At 42.0% G+C, this 27,120-nt stretch overlaps 1 protein-coding gene across 1 annotated transcript in view; it reads left to right on the forward strand.

Moving 5' to 3' along the window:
* myo10 (myosin X) overlaps nt 1-27,120 on the forward strand; it is a 107,381-nt gene that overhangs the window by 23,795 nt on the left and 56,466 nt on the right. The window contains exons 3-4 of the mRNA XM_061255018.1: nt 12,558-12,716; nt 24,533-24,720. Of these exons, the coding sequence (XP_061111002.1) occupies nt 12,558-12,716; nt 24,533-24,720 (347 nt within the window). The remainder of the gene's footprint in view (nt 1-12,557; nt 12,717-24,532; nt 24,721-27,120) is intronic.

Genomic DNA, 27,120 nt, shown 5'->3' on the forward strand with positions numbered 1-27,120 from the left:
TTTAGTGTTTATTACTGTTACATATTTTGAACAGAAAAAAGACATTCAAGAAGTTCTTAACATATAAGCCAAGCTGCTTCTTGACATTTCTGTTTATGTTTTGTTTTATATTTAAATGACAAATTTAAAATGTTTATGACATTTTGTAAATGATGAGGTACCGCAGAAATGTAAACAGGGAAAGGTTAGAAATTTTATTCAGTGCTTGCTTCAGTTTAGCTTTCGTGCAAGTCCACCTTCCTTTGTCAGATGCTAATATTGTAACATTGGTGACTCATAGGCTATTTCTGGTGAGCATATTGTCTCCATATGGGAGCTGGTATAATGTGCGACAGACAAATGAACGGAATCACTTAAGTCCTGGATCTTGGAGTCTACTCACATTCTTTCTTTGTTTTGTGCTCATGGTGTAAGGTAAAGTGAATGATGTTGAATGCTATGAGTCGCAAACAATTCAGGGTGGGTTGTGAGAACATCATATCAATCGGATCAATACTATTACTAATGCTGAATCAAATAGGCCTAAACCTTCGTTTAGCTGTGATCTGCTGGATGGCTCTGGATGCACTCTCTTTCCTGGGTGTATCAGGTACTCTTAAGACTTTAATGGGTGTTGAATTTAGTGGATGCTTGGCATGTCCCTCCAAAAAATATTCTCTGCTCTTGGTTTCAAATACTTAGCGTATATCCACACACTCGTTAATTGTATTGAATAGCCAGATTAAAACAGGAACTTCCTTTTTGTGTTTGTAGTGTGCACATTTCAATTTTAGAGAAAAAAAAAAAAACAGTACATCTGAATCAATCTTCACCCTAACCAATGTACTTCATGGTCAGCTACCTTGGACATGGACAGCTGACAGCTTGCTTGTTCATTCATTAATTAATTCTGTGACGTTTGGGAAACTTTTTTGTTCAGGGTTATTTTAACTGGTATTACAATGGGAAAAAAGTTCTCATTTTTATTGGGATATACAGTATAAACAAAATTTGCTATGAACCTCAAACGGCATCAAACATAGTATTTGACCAGGTGCACTTGGGTTGTGTAGACTGTGGTCTGGCCATGCAGACTGAGGTCACATACCGTGCTTCTATTTTGAGACATCGCGAGACCAACGTTACACAAATCGGATGTATTGGGCGTTGTAGGCTTTAATCCCATCTGGTTTCTGTGGGCCTTAAAGACAGCGTATCATTACTCCCATCTCATTATCTCTTTAACCACCTTCCACGTCTTGCTACAGTCAGTGGTGTGGCACACTCTAAGAAATAAAGTGACAGGGGACGGACATTCTTTTTCTTCAAGGATCAAATTTCTCAAATGTACCCTGAAAGTACAGTAATGTTTGCATTGGGTACAAACAAGTACGTTTTCACAGCGAAAAAGGTACAAAGTAATTATACATTGCTCTCTAGGGGTACAATTTTATGCATCTATAGGGTATCGCCCCAGCGATTTGTACCTTTTTAGCCACTTCTTCGTACCTTTATTTCTCAGTGTAAGCAGTTGTTTACTGAGTGGGTAGAGTGATAATGGGACCATACTGAGTACAAACAGTGCACAATATAAAATGGACTCCAATGCCAGCTGAAGAGAGTTCCATACGGACTGAGAGCAGCCCTGTCAAACTGCCTTTCCTATGTAACCGTGCCTATTTTTCACACATATCATAGTACCACAGACAGACATAGTTCAGCCCTCTGTAGAAATTGTATCCACCTTATTGGCTGCTTAGTCCCTGTAATCAGATAAGTGAGTGGGTGGGTATTAATTGGAGTGGTGGGAGGGGCGGAGGTGGGGGTGGTGAGGGGTTTCTCCTTTCCAGACAGTGGGGGGAAGGCTTTACAGTGGATTGAGGCTCTCCCCCACCCCTCACACCTCACAAGCCGCCTGTTCACGACGGGCATGTAAGACGATGCCAGCAGCACCTGTTCACTGGAAGATATCCTGTATGTACCAGATGTTGTCCATTGTATGGCACCCATTGGCCAAGCACACCCACTGAGCGCTCGATGCTGGGGTGGGGGGTTGTTGTCACCATGGGGACAGCCGGCGTGTGTCAGGGGGCAACAGGATCAGAGGGAATGGAGGTTGACAGGTCTTTGACCTCCTCCCTCCGTGCCCTCACCCCCCCCGATCAGGTTCCAAGTCCACTGACGGTGAGGCCTGCTTCATATGAATGGATGCTAAATAGGCAGGAATTTCTGAACAATGTCAGGATAGAAGACCTGTAACGTGACACACAGGTGCCTCTGGAGTTGAAAGGCATTGACGGATGGTTTATCTGTTTGATGGAGTGCCTTCTGGGGCCTGATTATAACTTGTGTCACTGCAGAGTCTTGCCAGGCAGCCTAATGAGCAACTCCAGTTTGGACACAATTGAAACAGTATCCACTTGACAGATATGTGACAATGCAGCCAGGGAACGTGATGATAAGCTTACTTTCCCTCCATGACCCATAACCCTACAGCAGCAGGGCTGCCTTGCTTCAGAGGACGTGTAATTACTTTACCCGTGTTTGTGTTGTTCGGTTTGGCCCACGTTGTGTTTTCTAGCCTTTTTTAGCAGTCCCTTGAAGAAAGAGGTTAACTCATCTGGCATCTGTTCCCAGCCTTAAATCCTCAGCCCACTGCCTTTTGTTGTGTCTCAGCAGCTCAGAGTCTGCTTCATCCACCACATCTCACTGGATATCGTTTTTCTAATTAGAAAAATAATTAGGGCCAAGCGGAGCCTAATCGTCTTTTGGAGGCCGCTGAGCTTGGCCGGGTGGCCAGCCTGTCCGGGACTGATCCGGAGGACAAAGCCCTGACCTCAGCAAAAACGAGGAGCCTGACAAGCTGTCCTCTCAAGCCTGGAAGCAGCACGAAGACCAGAGAAACGCGGATTCCTGAGAGTCCTGATGGGACGTGTAGGAGTCCTCTGAAAATATGAAGTCTTTCTTCCAGTGCTGTTTTGTAACTCGAGAAAGAAGGGCAAAGTTAAGAAAAGTGAAAAAAAAAAAGAAAGAAAGAAAAGTGACTGAAAACACAAACGAGGAAGTGGTAAATACGAACTCTGGTCCAGAAAGGAAGGAATGCTGAGCGCCGCTTTGCCAAGTTTCTGTCTTGCATTCTCTTTGAGATGATATTAAGAACAAGAACCTCGGTTTCCTTTTTCATGCTTTCTGGCATTCTTAATGATAAAGAGAACCTCAGGGAGTCAGTCGTGCGTCCTCTGCATTTTAGTACTGTCAGAACAAACAGTGAGTTCATTTAGAGGAAGAGGGGGGTCTCTTGGGAGCGAACATTTTAAAATATAATTTCAATTTAATGCAAAAAATAAAGTAAAACATGTTTTGTTCTGGAATAAGTTTCAGTTGGAATGCAAAAAAAGTTAGTTTTTTTTCGCCGGATGTCTCGAAACATTTTTAATTACGTACCCCATACTAAAGCATACTAAAGACCATTAACTGTATTTTGAAAAGCACAATGTATTTTTCCCATAAATGTTTAATGTGCTCTTAATTAATTTAAAAGATCCATTAGTTATACCTGTCATACCAGAAAGCCTTTGATCTTCTAAATCAGCACCCTTATGGCTTCACCACGCAGGTTAGAGTGGTCCGCTGACAGCTTACATCACCACCAAGACTCGCACATCTGTGGTCTGTGGGCTTTGATGCTACACTGGAGGAAAGAAGAGAAAGATCGTCAATTTGATAACTTCTAGTGATCTGTTTCATCAGAATTAAGATCCAGTGTGCTGCATGTTGTAAAGATGTAAAGAAAACAGGTTTACTGAATGTCCACTGCATACACAGAGGCTGATCTGTGAATTTTCACTAGTGACTGGCCTATTATAACAACATCCATAATTGTTCTTCTAATAATATCCTCTCTGATTCAAGCTATTCTTTGCTCATACTAACAACCGCATCAGTATTTATGAGGATTTTTCCGCTCATAGCACAACATCGTCGGTGGTTAGATGGCGTATCGCTCAAAAGGGCTGATGAAGGGTTTCGAGCTTGCCGCTCCGTCCGTGCCAACATAAAATTTCACGGGATTTTCGCTGATTGGAAAACTGATGAAATGCATTCCTGTCTGTTGCTCTCTTAGAAGTGCCGTTTCTTTAGTGCTGCAGACACGCGGCCAGGTCAGTTAGAGACGGTCGGTAAATCTGCCAGTGTAAACTGCCCTGTTAGGCTGTAGCCTGTAATTAAATCTCTGCCTCCTCTGTCTTGGCACTTTCACCAAATAACATGATAATATGCAGTCACAACAGTATCTCCGCCATTTTGTGCTGGTCAGTTTTGTCATGTTAATTGAGGTTTGAGTGATAGGTGGCAGACTGTTGTAGTTAATTACTTTAATTAATCAAATGGTTACTGTGTTTTTTCTTTTACCAATTAATGAGAAGTAGAAAATATTCCCTCTGCCTTAAGCAAATTTAGGGAAAAGTATTGGTTTACCTTGGTGTTTTTAGAGCAGAAAGGTTTATAGCCCTCGGTGAGATTATATATATACACTGTGAGAGTACAAACACACTGCAGACATATACCAGTAAGCCTGACACTTAGAGTGTGTGCTATTGCAGTCCTGTGTCACGGTGGTGTGAATTGAGACCCACAAAACCCCTTAGTCCTGTGGATACGTACTGCAGTTCAAAGGCTCTGCACCACTGAGAAGCAATTACTCCAGTAAGCCAAATGGCCTTCATATCAGCCGCCGTGATCAAGAGGCAGTGTGTTGGGAGAGGACTGCAGCATCGGCTGCCTTCCAGCCAGCCTGGTTCTCATTTCTCTCTCGTTCCACAGTGCAGACGAGTGCTGTTCTTGTAGGCCGGTGGTGAGCCCACAGTAACAAGTCCGTGTCGGTGCAGACAGCCTTCAGGGAGACTTTGCCTCTGTTTAAAAATAGTCTGTTTTTGCACTTTTTTCATTGGACACTGCAGGTGGTATCTTATTCCGCTGGGTTGTACTGCATTACTTTGAGGTTTATTTAACATTTAACGTTTTTGTTAAATTGGCACATTTTAACTTAAAGGTCAAGTATATTTTTCATGCTTCTCACACTCACTACTGTATCTTGAATTCTGCAATACCCCCCATGCATTTCACCATTTTCATGCATCATACTTATTTATCAGTGTAAATCCAACACTTTCTATAGTACACTCTCATATTTTTCTTCTTTTAATGAAAAACAGTTTCATACACCGCATGCGCAGTCCTCCAATGCGTTTCCTAAGGGAGTTGGTTGCTTAGAAGTTTTCAACCAGCAACTTTTTCATTGGAAATGGAGAGGAACTTAGGCTGTATATTTGGTTTGACTCGGCTGACGCAAACGCTGTCTGGTGATACTGATGGCGGATGGTCAGGATCTGTCAGAGATACTGTGACTTCCAGCAGCTGATAACAGATAAGGGAATGCGCTGTGCTGATGGGCCTCTTGCACGCTAACCACAAACATGAGGGAGTGGAGGTCAAGAAGGCCGGTCAGATGGGACCTTGGGCTTTCAGGAAGAGGAATTTTTCAAAGTCATGATTATTATTATTATTTTTATTACTTTCGCAATATGTTTAAGATAAAGTGTTGTTGAAACCATCATTCTATGTTATTGTTTTGTTTTCATTTATTGAGCCTTAAATAGCTGTACACGTGCTGGGAATAACCACTAAAATATATTTTTATATGTACAATATGTGGTTTTAGTAAAGCTTTAGTTAATACGTCATTATCCCCCCTGGGGCCTTTTACTGGTAGCCTCATAAATATAAGATGTAAAGAAAACAAAAAATCAGCAGTAATATTGCAGGCAGAGTTTAAAAGGGCCAGCACAGAACAACTATGCCAAAGGTGAGAAGGTTCTCAAAGTTTGCAGATTTCTCCAGGATTTAAATACACCATCCTCTCATGCGTATTTAGTCTAGACATGCTTGGTCTTTGGTATTATCTTTTAGATATCTGTAACATGTACTTCAGAGTATGCATTCTGCTGACAAAAGGACACTGAGTGGAAGTTGACTTCTATCCAAAAGTTTGCTTTGCTTTCCATCATTGTTGTATTTGTAGTCATGACAGAAAAGCCAATACTCTGCAGGGTGTGTTTAAAGCCTAGTTCCTAGGTGAATTTGTGTATAGACACGAGGGGTAATAATGAAAGATTTGTGTGTGCGTGTTTGCGTGAATGTTTATGAGTGCTCTGGTCTTGACCTCGAGTGAGCACGTAACGGGCGGTAAAACGCATCTGCCACTGTTTCCAGTGACAGACTCGCAAACAGTCTTGTTGTCTGTAAATGTTGAGAAACCGACACGGTGTGCCGGGCTCCACTGAGCTGAAACATCTCGTGCCACGACAGCGCTCTGCGGATGCGTGGGCGCGGGGCGGCTCGTCCGTCCGCTCTGGGACATGGGAAGCATGCGCAGGAATGCCAGGAATGATCCCGGACTGAGAAAGAGGGCCTGTGAAAGGGGGTCATGTGTAACCGACTCCCAACAGTGACTAGCTTTCACTGGACTCCGGCTGGAAGTTTGACAGCACCCCGAGGTCGCAGCCCGAATCCCTCCCCTCCATCCGCAGTATTGCGTGACCTTCCCCCCCTCCCGCTTTGAGTTCATCATGGGATCTTTTCAACAAAGGACTTCCTGTAGGCTGATATGGAATGAAAGCTATAGCACAGATGTGAGCTTAAATTCTGCCCCTGGTCAGGGCAGTCCAGCTGAGCAGGGTGCCCCGTGAGTGCGGTCTCATCTGCATATTTATAGCAACGCAGCTTCCAAAAATCCCATGTCAAACACGTGAAGAGTGATGCCCTCAGGATGAGTGCACCTGGTGAGAGGCCAAGGGCCGCTGTGATTTGTGGGACAGGGTGGATCCGCTCTTTAAGGATGTCAGTGGGACATGAACGCCACTAAAGACAGCAGCTGTAAAGCTGCCTCTTCCTGAGGAGTGCAGCTCTTTCCTATTAGCCATCGTGTGCTGCAATAACATCAGGAGTAAAAGTGCATTAGCCATCATGCGCTGCTCTGTCTGCAACAACATCAAGAGTAAAAGTGCATGTAATAATGGTTAATGAGCATACATTCTGTATTGTATGCTATTTAAATAGGGCTTAGTTATGTAAAACAAAGTATTGTGGAGAAGGCTGACAGTCTTTTGTTCTCTTTGAATACAAGTATTTTTTCCACATAAAGTCTGCGTACATGTCAGCACAGACAAGAATCACACGCACACATGCACGCAAACACAAAGACATGAATAAAAGGTTTCCATTGCTGTTGTCTGAAGAATATACACGTCGTGGACTACAGAGCTCTAGTCTGGAACAACATAGGGATCACATTTGCCAGATGAGCCAGTTTTATTTGGCAGCATGTGCTTGCTTTCATTCCGACTGTGCAGCTAGTTAAATTCCTTCAGCCTTAAGTTTGACTAGTGTGAGTGCACCAGTTCTGTGCTTATAGTTACTGGCATGTAAGTGAGTTCATGGGAAGAGTACACACTTCAACTGCAGCGTTTACATTGTAAGTGTGGTGCACGGGTGGCACATCAGTTAGTGAAGAACAACTTGTAAACTGGAAAGGAAATAATTTGAGAAATTGTGTGGTTTTTTTCTTATTTTTTTCTCTCTAGTTTGGAATTGGTAATTTCAGATTGGTCTCTCTCTCTCTCCCTCTCTTTCTCTCTCGCTCTCTCTCGTGCTCTCTTTCTATCTCTCTGTCTTCCTCGCTCTCTCTATCTTCCTCTCTCTCTCTCTATCTGTGTGTGTGTGTGTGTGTGTGTGTGTATGTGCGTGCGTGTGTGTTTAGCCTCCCTAATGCTGGAGGTGGTTTGTTGTCATCCCTGAACAAAGCACTCGAATGATGAATGACCTCCAGACAGAACTCTTCTCTTGCTGTTTTTTGTTTGGAAGTACAGGGCAATAGATTGCCAGGTGAGAACGGAGATGGGAAGGGTGATATCTATCTTTTCCGCCGGGGCGTTCCGGTCTTCTGCCTGGGCATCCGACCCCAAAAAGCCTTCTTCCTCAGCGGGGGATGGATGTGCTTTTAAAGTGCTATCAGCCACAGTCTCCCCAGCAAGACCTGAGAATTTACAGCCGCTGTATAAATCTCCTGGGTCAGGTTTAAGTGTGAGTCTCCTCTGAGAGCCGGTATAGCAGCCATGTTGGGGCCGCCCACCTGGGGAGGGACAGTCTGCACTCAGGTGACAGCAGGGATATTTCTCCTTGATAAGGGATCATTTAGTTCTTCTCAGTCGCTGTTAAAGGGCTCCTTACACGCAGCTCTTACCAAGCCCTGCATAGCTGCAGTATTTAGGCAGGAGAAACCTACAGCATGGTAAAGATGCAGTATCTCGGACTGATTCTCCATTTTACTCAATGTGTGAACAGAGCTTTCTTGTGGTATTGTCGTGATGTCATAGAATAGAATAGAATAGAGTTTTATAGAGTTTTATAGAGTTTTATAGAGTTTTTATTAGGTACAATACAGTACAGGTACATTGGAATTCTTGTGTGTTCTCTTCCAGTCATGCAAGTAAAAAATACACATAAATAATAAATAATAAATGATCATGAGTCAGAGAAATACCATCATTTATTTTCAACAGGCCACTTTTCAAAGTACAAAGTAAAAGCATTTTTCAGTACTGCTAACATTTTCCTAAGGTTTTGTGGGATTGTTTTCACAAAATAAGTGTCTGCGACATTCCGCTTGAATTACTCTACTCCAAAAGTAAAGGTCAACACCAAGATTGTGCTTTAACAATATATATATTTCTTGATCTTGCCCAAAGAATGTAACTGGACTCCGACTTGGGGTTATTCTAATGCACAAGCTAGCTGAGGTTTCCAAGGAAATACTGGAACGTGACATGAAACTGCAAAAAAATGGACCCTAAGAGGAAGGATGTGCAGGCTGCTTTATAAAGCATTCTCACTGTAATAATAGTAGACACTTGTTTATTTTCAAGTGGTCTCGCCAATGCACCTCTCCAAAATTAGTTTTTAATCAAGAAAAATCAAAGTGACAGTATTGTCTGGACAGCCTTGCTAATCAAGAATGTGTGCACTTGATCACGAAGATGTCAAACAAGAGAAAGCAGAGTCCTTTTGGATGTGCTTTGATGTAGCAAAGTGGGATGAGATAGCATAGGGGTCTCTCAGAAAGGGCCTCCCATTCCGCAGCGATGCTATAATACTATAAGGTTTCTACACACCTTTCCCACACGGGCTGACCACTCGTTTGCTTCTGTGTTACTGGGGCCATTTTTCTCACTGTTTTAGTTGGGTTAATCTTTCCAGAGGCTGATGTCCAAAATAGTTGTCCTGTTCTCACCCTGTCTCTTCAAATGCTGCAAAATGCATTGGTTACATTTTTTGAAGCATTTACCGTTAAATATCTGGCAATAGATCTGGGCCCCTTAACATCAGGTTAATGAAATATGTATAATTATCATAATTATAATTGATTATTACCAAAACGATGTTATCCTTTTCAAAGCCATTTCATGTATTTAAATAGTTGAACACTTTGGTGTCCGTTGATCAGCCTGACAGCGCACACGATGGCGTTTGTCCGGTGGCGTCAGTTGATGGGTAGCTTCAAATTACGCAGTCCTCCTGATCGTCCCTTCTACCGATTTCCCTTTACATCGTCGTTATGGTTTCCGGCCTTCCTGGCTTTCCCTGGGAGTGTGCAGGAATTATGATCTCTGGTTCCCGATCCGTCCGCCACTGGTATTCTGGAACTTTCCATGTTGAGCTCGTGCTCTGACCATAATTGCCAGGTTGGCTTCAGTTGCAAATCCAGCAGCCATGTGCATGCACCAGTCTCGTGTCCGCTTTTTCATTTCATGTGCCTAGTCCTCCACTCGTGCAAGAGGGAACAAGGTATACGCCTACGGTGATATATGGATGCAACGTAAATCGGATCATATGTATGTCCAGCAAATGTGTGCCTATATGCACTTTTGAAAGCAGCAACTGAGAGAAATTGTTTTGGCTTTGCAGTATATCCTTGGCTATGCTTCACTGACGGTGTAGTGCACAGGATGCTGCAGTGTGTTTGGTGTAGCCTTTCCTCAATGTTAGCGAAACAACATTACTTCACTTTTGCAACAAAGTTTTGTTAATTTGAATATTTTATGAGCTAAGAACAGACTAAATGTGTCTTCCCAGTAATGATTTATTTTTCATTATAATTGTAATAATAATTCACACATCTGTGTTATGGTGCCTTTTGATGTCACACCTGTGGACATAGTGGCCCATCTGCTGGTGTGTGGTGTGCATATTTGTGAGTCATTTGTGTTTTAAATTACCCTAAAGATGCTGAGGTTTATGACCACATATACATTCTTTAAGGGCTGGCAGTGGTGTGTCTGTCTTCTGGAATGTGCAAGGGGAATTCAATTTCAAAGTGATTTAAATGCTATAATTTTGGAAAGATAAGATGTATTTTGATGCTTATTTTGTTTATTATTTATGAAATTAACCTATCCAGAGCAATTTAATGGGCCATCAAAACTTAATGTGCAAAGTGTATACTGTAAGAACAATGAGTACAAGGGTCTATGTACCTTGTAGGAATTAGCACAATGAGCAATTGTAAAGCATAAGTTAAGCAGCGTTGAACTGTGTACAGGCACGTAAGCATTTATTTATTACTGGACAAATAATTTATTGTGCCAAGTTATACAATAAAAGCGGGGATTTAAGGGTTGCAGTTTACAACAATGCTTTTTCCATAATTGCTTGCATTAAATGTATTCCATCTCTGTATTGTAAAAAACAATGTCAAATCATGGAAATGGAAAGTAATAAATGGTTATAAATATATTACACCCAAATTTGTTCAGAATTATGAGGAAGCGGAAGTTATTATCTGTTTCAGAAAAATGTCCACTATGATATTTGCTGGCACAGTGGGTTTTGACATGTCATGGATAGGACAGGTAATGATGCATGCTGGCATTAAACTACACATACTGTAGAGGAACAATGCAGAAGTCAATTTCCATTTTCATTGATGCAAGGAATCTTTTCTCAAACTAGTGTTTCTGATTTCAAAAGCAACAGACCATGTCTATCGTTTCAGGTCTGCTTCATAAAAATAATGAACACTTTAGCATTTACCAGGGCCTACTACAGCACTTGGCCAATGCAAAGATTGTGTTGCATTGCAAAATTATGGTTTTTCCAAATCTAGAGAAACAAATTCAAAAAGGATTTATTTCAGATGAACCCAGTGTTCTTAATGGTTTGTAACCTGCCCCCCTTTTGTGGACACAGAGAAGAATTGTTGAATTATTCATGTGTAATTGCTTTTGGTCGGGACATGTTGTACCACATTGTTGCAGAACAACCTACTATCAGTCTCAGCATTGTGCAATGAACTATCATTTTGTAGAGAAAAATGTTTTTCCCTGAATCATGTGCCCAGTCTTTTAAAAATATGTCTTATGTGTTATTATCGCAAAGTATTCTGCCATAAAGAGTCTTGAGTGCTTTGTCAGCCACTGATTGCTTGTTCACATTTGATTCACATGGTCAGAGAGCACGCAGTCGAATGCATATGAGTAGGGTTAGATGACACAGTGTATACAGTATACCGGTATGTTTTTACACGTATCGTGCACATCGTAATCTAAGTCAGGCATCTGAAATGCTGGGTGTATTTGCATTAGCATTAGTGTGTGAGTCACAGTGTGACAGACTTTTCTTTTATCCCACTCTAAACTCCTTCTGTCTGATCAGTTTTGCTGAAGTGAGTGCTTGCTCATGCTCCTAAGATACTAGTCACAAAAAAATAGTTTTCGTTGAAATTCCTGAATTTAAATTGTTTAATTTAATGGATGTAAACACCTTACTTTCTGCTGTGGCATACAAGCAAAGATATAATTCTTAAAAAACAATAGATGATTATTGTAAAGTCAATCATTGTATTTTATTGTTGAAAACAACAATATAATGCAGTCCAGAAAAGTTTTTAGTCCATATCACCATTCTTGCAGAACTTGTAAGCTATGACCAGTCTCAGACGTACTGAGCACTGAGCACGTTCAGTTTAGTTCGTTACTTTGTTGTCCCTACTAGGGAAACTTGTCTTGCACCAATACTAGAAACAAAAAATCATGAGACAACAATTATGTTGCATACGCAATAGTCACCAAATTATATAATAAAATAAAGGACACTATATAAAATATGAAGACACAATTCAAAGCTATGTAAATCATGGTGTATAGTGCAAAATTAAGCATTGTGCAAATTTATCGAGGCTATTGCACAAGATATGATTGCATTTTTGTATGTAATACTTTACCTTTGGCATCATGAACCTTTAAGAATCTGACGTCCTTTCTGTAGAGGGTGTGAAATTCCTCATGCAGAGGATGGTCAGGACAGGCTGAAATAGATCTGGCCTTATGAAGCACCAGTGTGTCAAAGCATTCTCCATTTAAGTTGTGGGACTTGACTGGCTTCTCAGCCACCGATTGCTTGGTCAACATGGCTGCAGAGCACATGAACCAGGTTCTGTTTAATAACTTATTTTTCTTCCCTGCTAGGTGTATACCTACAAGCAGAACACCTTGACCAGGCAGAAGGTGCAGGCCATGCACCCCAGCAGCACTGTGGGGGTGCAGGACATGGCCACTCTGGGAGACCTTCACGATGGAGCCATCATGCACAACCTGTTCCTCCGCTACCAGCAGAAGAACATCTACGTGAGTCACTGCCGGGTTTCCCCCCTGACACGTCACGGCAACTCAGGCTTCCTACTAGGGTGCCCTGCAGGGGAACAGAACAATTACATGGCTTCCGCGAAATGAGCCACACGTGATTCACCCCGTTCGTTTGTCAACCTGCTGCTGGTGTTCTCCAGCGTTTCATCTGAGTGTGTGCGTAAGACCTAGGCCTCAGCATGTTGAGAGACCAGTCTGAAAATGAAACGATACATTATGGGATTGTGGTGTAACCACCTATTTACTGTACTTTGAGTAGTGCCTTTCAGGCTGTATCCACGTCACCTTGCCAACAACGTGCCAACACTCCCCACCCCGCCCCATCAAGCCCTACATTGTCTTATCATGTTGATGACCAAATGGTTAGCGGAATCCATAGCCATTTAACCATGGTCACCAATATCCAGATACTATTCTGGAATAGTCAGGGATAATATTCAGTCAAAACACTAACCTTTGTAAGAGGAAAATGTTTTTTCTTCAACCAAATACTTCTCCTCAGGTTTTTTTTTTAAACGTATATACTTTATACTGGAGACAGTTTTTTGACAGTATTTTGTCATAATAATGAATGCAGTCATAAGTCAAGGTGTCTTTCAAAAGAACATTCATAATAGACTGGTATAAATGTATAAAGACCTTCTTGACTGAACAGTAAAGGCACATACTGATTATTTATTATTATTCAAAGCTGGGATTTTCGCATTATGCAAGTCTTCATGTTTATGTCAGTGAGATAATAAGAGGAAACCCAGGCTATTTCAAATCAATGTCAATGTTCACCTGAAAATAGGACTGGGAAAACCTTAGAGAGGGAATACATTCCTTTGCCGTTATTCACATGGTTAACTGCCTCCTCACGCGATATGCTATTTATGCGCTGCCAAAGAGCTTTATGATCTCTCTGGATCTTCTCTGGAAACTCATGCTTTTAAGTTTCCAACATGAAAATAAACTTTACATCCTCTTGGCTACGGTCTATATATAGATTAAGGAGGAAAACATATTTAGAAGGACTTAGATTTTTGTAGGGGTGAAATGAAAAGCTCTGGCTAGGTGAGAAAAACATTTTGGAATTATAAAACTTTAAAGTGCGAGAATGAGACTGTTGTACAAGGCAAAAAAAAAAACATTATCCTGGGTTGAATGAGAAATTTGTAGGTATATTTAGTTAAATTGCATCCTTTGCATTAAATTGTATCATGAATGACTAATCCAGTAGACGAGATTAACCAAAATATGAAAGAAGAACCTTAAATCCAGTTAATCTATGGTATGTGTCAGGCTAAATATGACAGAGGGGCAATACTTCAAATGATAACTGAGCTGTGATTTGACAAGAACTCTAGCTGAAACATGGAGGTTTACCTCAATGTTTAGTCCCTTTCCCTAGGACTGCCGGCTTAGCCTACCAGTTTCATCTCAGTACGTTTCATAAAAATACATTTTTAGCCCCTTTGTGAATCTAGAATTTAGTGCTCTAATCCCCTCTATACCGTGAGCTTCCCCCCCAAAGACGATTACAACAGATCTCACAAGTTAATTGTTTAGGCTTTTCTTAAGTTAAGAGGGCTTTGGTCACAAGTAAAGACGTCACACGGGTTGCCCCTACAAGTAAAACCCCTGTCCTTTTATCATTAATCTTTGTCTAAAAGAACATTTGACTATTTCAGAAGAAAGCCACCCTGTGAACAAAAGGGTTATTTTGAATGGGGATAAGCTCTGCGGTTTGTTTCATTGCTTCAACCACATGACCGGGCGGAGGCTAGGGAAGAACGATGTGCCTTGAAGTTGGGGCTTACTCTCCTGCGCTCGCGGGCGCTCGTATCCGCGCGGCACTGGAGCTTCCATCAGGAGGCATGAGCAGCTGGCCCGTGACCGCGAGCCTCTCTGCCGACGCTCTTGCTCCCGCGTGCGGGTGTGGTTTCATCGTCTCTTCCCTGTTCGCCCTCACTGCACGAACAACCGAGACTGTGGGAGCTCGGCAGGGGGAGGTGACGCTACTGTTCCCACATGCAGAGAGCTGGCAGAATAATGAAAGGGGGAGAAGAACAGCGGTTTCTGAACCACCACTACCCCCCCCCCCCCCCCCCCACCCCAAACCCCAGAAAGGCAGATGCACAAGCTTGGGTTCAGACTTTGTTGTTTTCCTAGGAATTCTTCTGCTAATCCTGCCTATGATTTGCTCCTGCTTCTCAATGCGGTCATTGTTTAGAAGCCAAGACCAGTAGATTACAGAGGACATGGGATCCAAGACCGCGCCTGCTTGGTTGGCTTCTCGTTGCAGAGAGCGGGCGACTGGCCGGCTGATTTTAGATGGCGGTGGCCCTGCCCAAGGGTGTGTCCAGGAGGAGAAGAACTAGGGCAGCCAAGTTCTCCTGTTTTTACAGTGGCCATATTCACCACAGGGATTACAGAAGCTCCCATATGTTTGTTCTTGCTTTGTCATTCCTTGCCTGAGAGAAAGGCTGTCTTTTTATTTTTGTTTCATTTTCTGACACTATTATCCAGGGTACAGGGTTTGTTTCTTATGGTTAACCCTTTGGGGTTTAAGCTTATTTTCACCCTTTTTGTGGTACCCTTGGATTGTTGCTATGCTATGCAACCCTATATTACAGTATCATGTGTTGCATATAATTGTTTTTGGTATTGTATGATATTTTATCAGAGATCCATGTTATGAGGTATGAATGAGAAAATGGACGCAAAGGCAAATAAAACTAAAAAATGATAGCAAGTGATGTGTACCAAATGATGAGTAGCAAGGTAGTTTTCATCGAACAGAGGAAAACTATTTTCCTAATTTAATTGAACCATATTGAATTACACATTTTTTGCGCACTGAGAAATTATTTTATACAAAACTTGAAGGACATTGTGACTCTTCAGAATAAAATGTTTAGCTGACATTTTATATGATCACATCCGTATCTCCTTTATATGCATATCTCACATCTCTTATCTTGTACTGTATTCACTTTGTCCTTTACCTTAATTTTGTCTGTTTCAAACCAGAATAAAGACTGAATAAGGAGACAGGGCAGCAGAAGCTAGCCTGACAAATTGATTGGATAACTGCGAGCATATTGGAGCTATCAAACATAATTACAAAAACAAGATGGTATTTGTCAAAGGTTCCTGCATTTAATACCAGCAGAGTTCCCTCTTTGTTTGCAGTTTTTTTTTGCATGGAAAACATGGGCCATGCGATGCCTTTTTCTCCTGTGAAAACAGGACCATTTCTAACAGCAGGAAAGAACCTTTCATCGCCTGACATGGCAACCCTAAAAAAGCCTGCTTGTCATATTTACTTCACACAATTCCAAGAATCCCTTAATGATACCCTTATGTTAACACCACCTTTTAAACTGACTGAATTGTGATAGATGCTAAAAAAAACAGCTTGTTTGGACCATTCATAGTGTTAATTTATTAAACATTTTGTTGTAATGAAGTGCTGAGAATCTTTTTCTGGTAGTTCTTGATTTTGCCAGTAAGAATGTGTGCCATGACCTTATGATGACATATAAGACTCAAATGCTATGCTACCTCATTTATTTGCACACACGAGTCTATACATAATTCTATAATGTCATTTCTGTGGTTATATTCTGAAACAGTTGAGCTTAAACACCTCATCATATATCACAGCAGTACCCCACTGGTCTTTTCCATAATCACTAGACCTTTTGAATGATTATTTGCAATACAATTATGATAATTGTATGGCAGGGATATAAAATCCTTATTGCATAAAATATTACAAAATTAAGACAACTAAATCTTTGGATACATTTTTTTTTCCTTTAACAATGCTGGAAAAATGGATTGTTCAGCCATTCTTTACATCTCATCTCTGTTTCTAGTTGGGCATCATATGTTCTGTAGCCTGTGGGTTAAGTCCAGTGGTGCCTAAGACTCTATGTCTGTCAACAGTACTAGTCTCCACATTCCACCAGATAGCCCAATCTCAGTAACAGTGATCTTATCAGGGCCAAGGGTCGTCAGAAACTAGTTAACATGGCTAACATTGTGTGTGTGTGTGTGTGTGTGTGAGAGAGAGAGAGAGAGAGAGAGAGAGAGAGAGAGAGAGAGTGTGTGTGTGTGTGTGTGTGTGCGCGTGTGCGCCCCCACGCATGAGCATGCGTCTGTGCCTGTGCGCATTTTGGCCCATATAATGTATTTTGTAAATGTGGACCTAAATAAAGAATTAAACTGTTTTACTTACTCTAGAGCTAAATTGAGAATGTAGCCACTCTTAATTGGAGCCATCTGTACTGTAGGGTCCTTACCCCAGAAACTGATACTACATTTCCCTCTACATCGGACACTCTCCTCTGCAAGTCGAAGAACCGATAGCATTTCTCCCTGTCTTGGTTTTCCTCATGTTAATTTATTTTCATTTTTATATGAGTTGTTGTTTTTGTTGGGTTTTTGTCTTTTGTTTATGAGGAATAACAGGAAATAGTCATGGCACTTTGAAATGGCTGTGCACGTTTCCCATTCCAGCTGTTTGCATTTTTGGAATGTAAACCAGTTCCACGTTTTCTGCCCCTTGCTAACATGCTGTGGGTGTATGGAATTAGGGATCATGATTGTGGTGGCCTTTCCATCTTTCCATCTGATTCTGCCACTTTGCTGTGCCTCCCATGTTTATTTTTTGTCTTGGGGAAGAGTCCATTAGCCAGCTACACGTGACACAGAAAATAATCAGGCAGCTGTACAGTTGTTTGTCTTTCCTAGCCCCCTCTGGGGTACCTCTCGACAGACTCTCATTCCCCAGAGTGATGAAACTGTAACAGGCTTGACTGCTCCCTTCAGCCTGAGGAAACAAGCATTTCCAATAATGCCTCAAGCTTTAGTTATGAGCCCAAAACTGAGAGACTTCAAATAATATTCACTGCTGATTTACTGCTGATATATAAAAGTACAGAAATCCAAATGAGAACTTTACATTTTTAGATGTATTGCTTGCTGGGTTGCTGCCATTCCCAAGAACACATAGCTCATTACAGCTAGCTGTCCCTTCTGCCTCCACAAAGTAAACAAACTACCAAAATTATTCTCTCCACATGTCTATATGTAAAATGAGTCATCTGGACACCTGTTAAGGGAACTAACTAATTGCTGAGCTGGAGTGTCCATAAGTCTAGAGCAGATTCTAAGGCAGATGAACCCATTGACTAAATTGCAGTACTTCCTCTCATTAATACATAAACCTTCTGGAGATCTGGTAAATACCTGCTAAGGCTATGGTGCCAGAGAAAGCACTTCAGAATGATCTGTTCTTTGCCAGATGTTGAGGATTACAAACATTGAGATGGAAATTCATTTAACAGAACTGGAATCAAGCGGGATGTTTAGTCTCGTATGTCATGCATTATAACTCTACAGATTCTTTAGGGGAAAAAGGTATTTGCCATGTTGAGAACTTCAGACTTGTTCAAAAACAATAGGCTTAACATCTGAGTGAGCGCTATAGTGCTCAAATATGTTGAGGAGCTTAATGATAAGCAGAGCATATATTTTATTTTATTATAAGTTGAGGTGGAATGAGAGACCTCAGTGGTTGTCTTTCCCTTATTTAAAAAAGAGATTTCTTTGGGAATGCTTGGGCCAATTCAGCGTGATACCACCCCCTCCTCTAACCAGTCCTTATTAAAGTAAAGGAATACCACATGCTCTCATCGAGTGCTGAATCACAACTACAAGCGTTGCCCGTGACCTATATTTGAATGTGCTGCCTTGCTGCTGGGCTGGATGGAGTCCAGATGTTTATTGGAGTTGGTGAAGGGGGAGAGGCTGCCGGGTTGTTGAAGCTCCCGCCCATCATCCCGCCCACAGATATATCCGCACACAGTGGAGTGGGCTGCAAGGCTGTCAGATGCGAGTCCGTTTGAGCCAAAATGGCTGACAGTCCCTTGATGGAAGACCTCCTGCACAGGTTTCCTTTGTCTCCTCTCAGTTTCACATGCCTCCAGTCATTCCTGGAGGTTTTGAACACCGCATATGAAACTAGCCAAGGATAACCTGCGGGGGTCTTCTGGCATCTGGATTCCATTTCCAGTCTGGCTGATTTATTACATTTGGCATCTGGGAAAGCAGGGGGGGGCAACCTTGGTGTCTAAACCAGCACCCTCCCCCTTGCTGTCCCCACTCCCTGATGTTCTGATGTTGTTCATGGGCGTCCAGGATTGGCAGTATCCTCTGGAAGCAGGAAAGCACTATTCATGGAAACAGCGGCCAGGTTGCGGTCTGTGAGAGATGCGGCCAATTAGCCTTCACGTGGCGAGGAGCCATGTTAACTCGCATTGGCAAATAGCAGAGAGAGGGGGCTGTAATTAGCTCCATATAGTAACTCCAACAGGGACATATTGAGTTAACCAAAGGTCTTGACCAAGGTCAGGAAGGGCACTAGCCAAAATTGATAGACTTCGTGTAGAATGTCCCCGTTCCAGTTCCAATGAGAATGTGGGATTTTGAGGTGCTAAATCAGCCACGCAGCAACAAAGCATTTTTCTGGAACAGACACACTTTATATCCGAAATATCAAGTCGAGTTCAAGCACGGTAAAAGTGTTCTGGGCAGAGAGTAGACCTTGGAGAGGGCATAGGAACGGGTCTGTTATGTTTCTGTTTGTTTTTCTTTCTGCTACTGAGTTTGGAAATCTTAAATCAACTACCCTCGTTGATGTTAACCAATAGTTTGTGGAGAGAATGAAGTATACTACTTCTTGGAAGCCAAGGTAAACAGGAAGTAGTTGCTTTCACATCATCAAACAGAATTGAGGCATGTGAGCTTGAAGTAAATTAGCATTCAAACTACTAGTTTTCCTTAACTTATTTTTGTTCTTCTGTGGAGAGTGTGCCCAATAAGTCTCATTTTGACATAATTAACCTTTATGTACTTAAGAGTATACAATTGAGCTTATCTTTTATCTTTTTTCTTTTTATTTAAATATTTTTTTTGAATTGCTGTGCTTTTTTTCACCCAAACCAGCTAAAAACAGATTCAGCATGATCAGCTGTTTAAAGGTCTTCAGTCTTCACATTTGCAAGCCTGCGATTTTTAGGAGAAGCATCAACAGCACTTTGTCTGATGAGCATCCCGAAGAATGTTTCAGAGCCACGGTTTATGATCTAGTGCTGACGCTCTGTGGACACGTTTTTTACTATCCTGCTCTTTTGTAGCCGTTCCATTCCCTTTTTTCATGGCATTTTTCTCCAGTGTGTGAAAAGGCTGTACTCCACTCCGCTCCGCCAGCTCCAGTTTACGCTCAAGTTGACCTGCACAGTATGTAAATGCTGCTTGGCTTCAACTGCCATTCAAATACGTGCACCACAAGTATATGTAATAGAGATTAGAAATGTGCCATTGTTGTCGTATCCTGTGCCCACTCTTTAGTAAGGACTCCGAGGTGGCAGCCGTGAAAAGTGAATGCTGGGTAGCGTTTTGCTGTGAAGAGAATTGTGGGACGACAGAGGCACCACTGCTGTCTCTCCGCATTCATTTGTCACCCGTCCGTCAGCAGGGACAGGGGGGACTTGTAGCTGTGGTGCTACAGGCGACAGGTGTGCGTCCGACGGTATTGTCTGAAGTCTGGAGACCGCGGTCGCAGGGCCCTGTTGGCAGCGGTGAGGGGTGGTTCAGGAGGCCTCTTGAACGTACGGCGCAGATCAATCACCAGGTCGCATTCCACAGCCCCCCAACAGCGGCCGTCGGGCCCCGCGTCGCGGTAATGGCTCAGCGGTAATTGGCCCCGCGTAGCGGTAATGGCTCACATCTGTTTGTCCGGCAACAAAAGCCGGCGGCGCGGCTAAGCGGCGTGGGTTATTTTCAATCAGCAGAAAAGCTCTCCTGCGACAGCACATGTGGTCTTTTGTTGCACGGCACACAATACAGTAAAACAACACTCGGAAAGAAAATAGCGAAAAGCACATGGGTGAGGGAAGATCCAAAGCCCCCCTGGAATGTAGGCCAAACAAAAAAAGAGACTGAATTTGAGTAGGGACCCCCGTTGGCATGCAGACCTCACTGTTTCCTCAGTGAGGATAAAAGGCGAGCGTGTGCATTTGCCCTGTTCGTAAAATGTCTCCTGCTTACCCTTGTCACGCTAACCCAAGGTCAGGCACATCTGTTTTACTGGGGGGAGGTTTGGTTAGACTGGGGGGGTTTTCAGGCTGTTGTCAGTCAAATTGACCATCACAACGGTGTTATCCAGACTTAACATCTGTTCCTAACTTGACATTATACATCCACAGACTGACCAACTGCCTTTGTTTTTTACGATTGAGTGCAAATTACCCTCGTATCAAGCATGCCGAGTTTATTGTGACAAACGTATAACCGGTCGTGGGGGATCTAGGGAATCAAGGGGAGTTCTTGTTTTCTCTATTTCATCAACAAGTGAAAAATGCCTTCAGTAGCCTGGAGGTAAATATTTCACAAGCATAACACAAAACGAATTGCCATCAATAAAGGCTGCATGAAAGATAATTACACTACAAGCTATAATAATATAACAGATCTTCATTTTCCTCTGTGTTGAAATAATGTTTAACCGCATCTGTGAGAGAAGAAAGCCCTGAATAGACTGTAAGGAATATTCATCTTTGTTTTATCAAGAACACAATCCATAAGAGTCCCTGCTAGATTTGAAATGAGGGGAAAATACCTTTTGGATGTGATCACAGAGGGAAGGAGGCTTTGGGGTAATAACGAATCGCGAGCACGGTTTGGAATGGCAGGGTGCTTTATTACCGCTATACTTTTACATCGAGATAAAAGTCGTTCCTTTTTATCTGTGCGGTGGAGGGGGAGGGGTAAAGCAGTTTACTGGGTGCTGGAGGAGTTTGGTATTGTTATCGACTGACCCCCTCGGCTGCAGGTCTGACCGGGAGATGAAGTGGCTGAGAGAAACCTGAGTCTCCACTTGAGCGGGTAGCTCCAGGGGACATTCTGGAATGTTTTCCAAGCTAAGTCTAATGCTTTCCATCATGTTCACAGTGCAGGCTGAAGTCGGGCCTTGCCGAAAGCTGCAAGAAAGCCAAAACAAAGTATAGCAGCCCACCTCACGGTGTACGGCGCTAGCTCTTTGTGTCACATGAGCCACATGTTGATTCCTTACGTCTGACGTCTGACTCCCAGGGATCTTTGTAGACTGAAAGCCTACAAACGCCAGTCAACGTCGCTGTGAGGTTGTGGGCCCTCTGCGAAATATTCAGCCATACGACACGTCTGACGGAGCCATTTTCCTCACTGGATTTGTGGCAGAAAGGCAAAAAAAATTAATTACGTTGGGGGCAAATTATTGTTGAAGGCTTCTCTATATCACCTTGCAGGAAATGAAGTAACATAAACATGATCACTGTGGTACCTATGACTTATGACTGGGTATATTTTATAGATCACTACCAGTGGCCACCACAGACTCTTAATCATAAATATGAACGATCAGATCCTACCTCGTCACAACAGGCTCCCGATCGATCTAAGCAGATGGGAGGTTCCTCTGCGCAACAGATGGCTGCCATGGTAACAGTACCCTTCTGTTTGCAGTGAGCAAGTTAATTCCCCCAGAAACACAAAAACACCTTGCAGCAGACCCTAATGATACAGACTCTGAGTGTACAGCAATTGTCCCTCTGTCACAACTTGCAGTACTTAGCTTAAGCGCTAAATGTGTTTATAGCTGAACTGCACCTATGTTTCAAGCCCAGAATAAAAAGGTTTTATGAATCAATGATCAACTATGAACATTTACATTTCATTCCAGATTTGGAATATGCTTTTAGAATTGCAGGATCTGTATATCTGTACATTTAGGTAGACACTACCAATGATGTCTGGAAGTTTCAGCCAGCCCTTATTTTAATGCTGCAAGCTAATCTCTGAGCTCTGGGATAACAAGCCAGACCTCTTCTTCATTGGGATGACATTATACTGAAACAAAAATTGAGCAAATTGGGCAGAATAAGTGACTTTATTTGTAAGGTTGCATTTGCCTTCAGCTGAACAGATCTTTTCTAATTAACTGAGGAGATCAGAGTCGAAGCTAACGGCAGTTTGTGATTTGGTTTTTGATTTATTGAGTGTGTAGTAGAAAGCTTGCTCATTTTCACCTTCTACATCACACAAAAGTTAATGACAGCACTGAGCTCAATTGGTGGGCCATACCTGAGGCTGTTTGTTAAAGATTAAAGCCGGTTGGTTTCCTTTTTGGCAGTAAAATATAAGGTTAGCCGACATCCCACAGTGACCTCCACTTATTTACACATTAAAGTTAACTCGACGCTGTAAACATAAATAGATAAAATTAACAGAAGCCTTCAAGTTGTTGATGTGAGATGACTCAATACCAAATACCAAACATATTTGTGAAGCAAGGAGGTTAGAGACAACTGGGGTTTGTTTCTGGTGGAAGGCAAAGATTCAGTGAAATATAGATGTACATGTAGATGTAGTTTGTTTTCAGAACTAATAAAGATCCAAACTGGTTCCCAGGACATTTATTATCTTGTAGTCACTGCACCTCTACTACAGAATAAGCCAATAATGCACCATTTCTTTTTTTTCCTGGAAAATTAAAAAAAATATATGAATAGTGCCTTGTTCATAATTTTCAAGGGAGCTGAACAAAAAGCAAAAAATAGTAAATTACAATAGATGCTTTTTGGTACTTTCTCTGGATTTAGTTAAACAAACTTTTTTTTTCACTATTATCAAACATTTACCATTATCAATTGTCTTGTTTTAGAATTCGCAAATGTTTATGATACGGAGGGCTTGGGCCATACTTTACATATTAGCATTTTGAGGAGAGTCAGTCCTCTTACTGTAGCTCCTGGTCTCCATCAGCAGTTGGGGAGCATTCAGGGTTAGCTCTCCCTCTTTAACTCTCCTTAGAATGGGCTGAGATCCAGAGGTTGCCTGAGACACATTAAATAACCTTGTTATGCCTGTTTAAATTTCTGCATGCTACTGCACATCTCTCTGTTTTCATGTGTAAGAAGATTCATGTTATTCCAGCAGGCCATTAAAGGTCTGATGCTGTGTATATGGTTTGTCCCAAAACAGTTTTGTAAAAGCAGCTATTAAATTTGTCCAAAAACTGTTTGGTAAAAGCTGTTGTTAAATTGGCTAGCCTGTTTATACTTTAGACTGCTTTGTGCATAGTCATATTACTATATAGCATGACATACATTTTTAGTGAAAAATAAAAGTAGGGTACATGGTATCAGTGTCTTGTGCATCAGTCTAGGCCCGTCTTGTTAAAACTTTAATGGTTCTGGTGGAAAGCTCTTGCTTTTTATTACAGTAAATGTTCTGTGTGATGTGACCCATTTTGACAGACAGAATGGTACGTTTTACATTAGCATGTATCTCGCTCGTGCTTTGAATTTGAGCAGCTATTAAAAGAAAAAGGAAAAAAAACAAGTACTCCAAAAAAAACCCTAAAAATTCAACAGCACACAGGAGTTTGCTTCATCTCCTGCCAAAGGTAATGGTTTGAAAATTTCAAAGTCTGAGAGAGAACACGGCAGGAGCCGGCAGCAGATCTCACAAAAAACGAAAAGGAAAAAGGAAGTGAATAGCATTATATGCCAGGTGTCCAAAAGCTAAGGCCACAATGCACCTTGAGTAATGTCTTTTCTGTGACATATTAAGTGAGAACTACCTTACGGTACTCTACATTGAAGAATGCAGTTGATTCGATACAGTGTCTTTGATACAGCAATGTTTGCAATACTGTATATCACTACGTAGACATTAAGAGGGTTCCTGTTTGTCTCCTCCAGACGTATATTGGCTCTATCCTGGCGGCGGTGAACCCTTACCAACCCATCCCCCACCTGTACGACAGACCCAACGTGGAGCTGTACAGCAGACACCACCTGGGTGAGATCGCCCCGCACATCTTCGCTGTGGCCAATGAGTGTTACCGCTCGCTGTGGAAGAGGACGGAGAACCAGTGTGTGCTGATCAGGTGAGAGGACAGCCTGCCACCCAGCTGGTCACATCAGCCATTGGCCCAGAGTGAATTACCAATTGAATAGGTTCTATTAAGCCTTGTTATTGAAATGTGTGTACCTACTGCAGTGAAAAGGAATTGTTAGAAATGGAACAGTGGTGAAACTATGTACTGGGAATTTAGCAGTAGGGTGGGATGAAGATGAGAAAGACTGAGCCTTTGTTTTGAGTTGGATGGCACAATTAATCTAATTAATCGATATTTTGTGTGAACATATCTTTATTTGCATTGATCGACTGATCTATGAAGTTACTTACGATGACTTTAATCCAACTATCTTATCACCCCTTCAGGGACTATCATGGAAAATCTAAACCAAAACATAAACCTAAAGCAAAATTGAAAAAAGCTAATTCCATGTTTTATCCAACAGAAATGTAACCAATGCCCCTTGTATAATAATGTCTAATAAACCATAATAAACTGAGCCTAGCTTTTAAACAGGAGTTTACCATGGTTTAGAGTCCACAATCAAATGGTACACACTCTTAGCTGTTAATAAGCACAAACAGCACTGCTCTGGCTACTGGTGTTCTTCTGACTGAAAGTAATTGTAGTCAGTGCTACTGTCTTTTTAATCAGTGGTTGTCATGCCTCTAAGGAGCCAGCATAACCCACAATTATTGACTTAGGGGGGATGGAACTGGGCTGAAAGAAATGGAAGAGACAACTAAATGTACCTGATAAACCCCAAAGAGTTGTTTTGTCAAGGGATAAAGTGCACGTAGTGCTTCCACTTTATACTGGGCACCTGTGTCTCTGTCTCCACCACGAGGGACTGTTCGTATTTCTGGCTTTTGACCTTTTTTTACATTCCTTCATGGTCAGGTTTATATGACCCGACTGAACCTTTGGCACTCTCTCAGTCTAAATATACTGAAATGCACTTTCTCTGCCTTTGTTGGCCTACATCCTGTAGTCCTCTGTACCTCCGCACACTGTTTATCTTTGTGTCCTTCTTCCGCAACCGTACGTGAAATGCTGCGCTCTTCCGGTGCTGCCTCTTTTACATCAAACACTCTCAGGTTATTTTTGCATTCTGCAATAATATTCACATCCACGTTCAACAGAGGGAGCGGATGCTAGCATCCTTCCTTCCAGTGGCCGATCGTGAATACTTGGCCGCAGTTCTCTTCCTTTGGCGAGTGCTGAAGCATTTTGTTTTTATCCTGCTTGTACAACGTATAAAGGAAATTTGCCATTTCTCACAATCCTGCAAGGACCCGCCAAATCTTCCTGCAAAACAAGAGGACCTCAGAGCAAAGGGCCACGTCCTTTTAGATATAATTGTTGCAGTTCATCAGCAATTATTCAGCAAGATTCTTACTCCTTTGAGAGACACTTAAGGAAGTAATCTTCATCACATGCTGGCCTGCAGTGGTGGATTGTGGGTAATGGGAGACACATGTACGTTCTTGGACTGCTGAATTCAATAGAGTAGAATAGAAACAGGCAATGTGTTTTCTGTTTGTTAAATACAATAATATAAAAGAATGGGGTCAATGCCTTCAATACCAGTGAACAGGCTATTTGAAAATTTCTGACATAATACCTCACAATGACTTCCTGAATAGCATTCATTCATTTTCATATTTCTTTCATATTAAACTCACCAAAATGTTGGGTTTCCATATATCACATCAAACATTGTGGTTACATGCAGTCTTTCTCTCCTTTTCCTTAAATGATAAAAGGCACCATTGTTTCGGAGGTGGGATAGGATACCAGCAGTTCAGAAATATGGCAAACGCGAAATGAAAACAAACAAATGGATGCCAACAAAGTAGAAAGAAAACAATGGGGCCATTCTCTGAAGACCTCAGACGCCAGCCTAGCATCTGCCATGCACATGTGTAAACTATCACAGCCCACTTCCCAGGTCCTGAGGCTGGCCTGCCCCGCCCCGGCAGGGTCGGAAGAGTTCACCTGATGTACGTGAGGTGTTGCACCGGAATGGTCCATTGAAGACCCATGAAAGAACCATGAGAGAACTCAATCTTCTGAATCCCTTAAGGTTAAAACAGCAGGTGTTTCATTGTGGGGGACAAGTATATACTCTATGAAATTTCACAACTAATAGCTAAGGAAAGTGGATACAAGGATGAAAGCCAGCGAATGTAAAAAGAGGAGTCAGGGGATACACAGTCCTCATTTTTAAATGCAAGACGTTAAACTGTGCCCTGAGCGACCTCAATAGGATCAGGTGGGAGGTGGATCAACTAAATGTTGGATAAACAGGTAAAATAAATTAAAAGGATGGCAGCTGAAGCAAATTCAAAATTTGAATATGCAAAATTGAATGCATTTAACAAATTGTTTATTTGTTACTGTTTTCCACAGCACAGTGAAGATAGG

The sequence above is a fragment of the Conger conger genome, chromosome 9 (assembly GCF_963514075.1).
Source record: "Conger conger chromosome 9, fConCon1.1, whole genome shotgun sequence".
Lineage (NCBI taxonomy): Eukaryota > Metazoa > Chordata > Actinopteri > Anguilliformes > Congridae > Conger > Conger conger.